The sequence below is a fragment of the Elephantulus edwardii genome, unplaced genomic scaffold, assembly GCF_000299155.1.
Source record: "Elephantulus edwardii isolate Elephantulus edwardi_28Jun2011 unplaced genomic scaffold, EleEdw1.0 scaffold00037, whole genome shotgun sequence".
Taxonomy (NCBI): domain Eukaryota; kingdom Metazoa; phylum Chordata; class Mammalia; order Macroscelidea; family Macroscelididae; genus Elephantulus; species Elephantulus edwardii.
This window is the reverse complement of record NW_006399787.1, coordinates 12,210,012-12,212,058: the sequence shown is the minus strand read 5'-3', so window position 1 is coordinate 12,212,058 and position 2,047 is coordinate 12,210,012. Positions and strand designations below refer to the sequence as shown.

Sequence of the window (2,047 nt, the reverse complement as noted above, 5' to 3'; positions counted from 1 at the left end):
CTTACAGATAAAAGAAATATTGAGAGGCAATTCCTTTTGGAGGAGTACTGTTTTCAGTTTTTATTTTAGTTATTTAGGCCTGCCTGTAAAGAACAACAGATGGTTTTTAAATATTGTTTGTGGAATGTGTTTTGAGGGATTAATTCTAGAACCTTTGTATATTTGATAGTATTTCTAACTTTCATTTCTTTACTGTTTGCAGTTATGTTGTTCATGTTCTGTTATGCATATCATTTATATGCACGTTTCTTTTAATTTTTTAGATTTTCCTGGATGTATAGTTTAAACAAAAAGTATTTAAAACTGTAGCCGTAGTTTGCAGTTCTAGCAAAGAGGAAAGTTGTGGGGTTAAACTTTGTATTTTCTTTCTTATAGAAGCTTCTAAAAAGGTATTTTTATATGTTCTTTTTAACAAATATTGTGTACAACCTTTAAAACATCAATGTTTGGATCAAAAACAAGACCCAACTTATTTTCCGCTTGCTTTAAATTAAGCAAACATGCTATAATAAAAACAAAATGAAGGGAAAAAAAATGCTTATTCCCATAAAATGTATAATCCAGAAAAGTCCATTGAATAATTGCACTCTATAATATACATATTATTTTTGCCTCTTATCCACATTCCAGTGGTTTTTTCCTATATATTTAAAATGGAAAATACCAAATAAAAATTATTTTTATTCCTTTTTTAGAAAAATTATATATATATGGCTAATACGTATACCAAATAGAAGTAAGAAGCTACACTAAAATCCCAAAGGCACATGGTTCAAATCTACAGCTGCTCCATGGGAAAAGTCTCCTCCAGTGTGATTAACTAACTGCCTATGAAAACCTGCTGGAGGGACAGTGGTTCCGACTTCATGTCACACAACAGAAACCAAATAGAAATATGAATTTCAGTCATGTCTGGTAAAACAGATGTGTATTTCACTTATTAGGAAAGCTTTAGAATTCAGTTTCTAAAATTTTTAGCAGTTATTTGAACCTTGGTTTTTGTTCACCTTTTGTTCCTGTACTTATTTTCTATTAGTCTTTTTAAAAAATTTAATTTTATACTAGTTTATTCATAAAATTTGAATACATTGTTTTCAAACCACTAGCTTTGAACTCTAAACAAGTCTGTTATAGGAAACAATTAAGCATTTTCTATTATGACAAAAACCAGTATTTTACAGTTGTAATTAAATTCTCTTGTGCTGTGACTTGATCACTGTTTTATTTGAGGCTTCTTTTATTTACAATGACCTATATTAAGATTCTTGAAGACAGGACTGAAATGAATCATACATGTTTTATACTCTGACTTCCTTATGAACATGTGAAAGTGATGTTGGTCTTTTCAGATAATCAGGTTTTTTTTCTTTTCAGCTGCATTCCAGTCCATGATGACAGGAGGTAACATCGGAAAGCAGATAGTGTGCATTTCAGAAGAAATCACTTTGTAATGTCTAGAAGACTAGTTACCAAGGAAATCACAGAGATTTTTCTCCATTTTATACAAAGATTTTTTTCAAGATACTTTGTTTTAAAAACTTCTTAGACTATAGATAACTTTTAGTTTAAAGGTGACCATAGGCAATAATTCTTAAATCACTGATGTATTCTTTCCTCTAACCTCAATATTATATACACACAGTACTTCCAGTATATGATTATTTACATTAATAGATTGAAGTAAATATAATATAGTTTTCTTTTTTACTAAAACTAATGTTATTTATATATTTTTATCAGAAGTCACTGTAGATAAAATGCAGTTGGTTTGAGCCCTACAAAATAACATAATAAACGTAAATATTTTATTAATTAAAAGCAAATGCTTAAGGTATGCCTTTTTTTAGTTCAGATCTTTTTAAATAATGCTTATAATTAAAGTTAACATCTTTTTTTAAATTTTATTATTTTTAATGAACATTTACAGATATTTTGGATTTTCATTCATTCATTGTTGCACTTTTCTCCCTGCCCAGCCCTCCCCTCCAGTTCACTCCTCTCTTTGAAAAGTAAAAGAAAAATTCTTTCATTGGTATATAATCCCCCC

The 2,047-nt window shown here is 28.9% G+C and overlaps 1 protein-coding gene across 1 annotated transcript in view; it reads left to right on the top strand.

Moving 5' to 3' along the window:
• Window positions 1-1,582, top strand: part of PTGR2 (prostaglandin reductase 2) — a 28,420-nt gene extending 26,838 nt beyond the window's left edge. The window contains exon 9 of the mRNA XM_006884692.1: window positions 1,375-1,582. Coding sequence (XP_006884754.1) covers window positions 1,375-1,451 — 77 coding nt within the window. The 3' untranslated portion in view covers window positions 1,452-1,582. The remainder of the gene's footprint in view (window positions 1-1,374) is intronic.
• The last annotated feature ends 465 nt before the right edge of the window (window positions 1,583-2,047 follow it).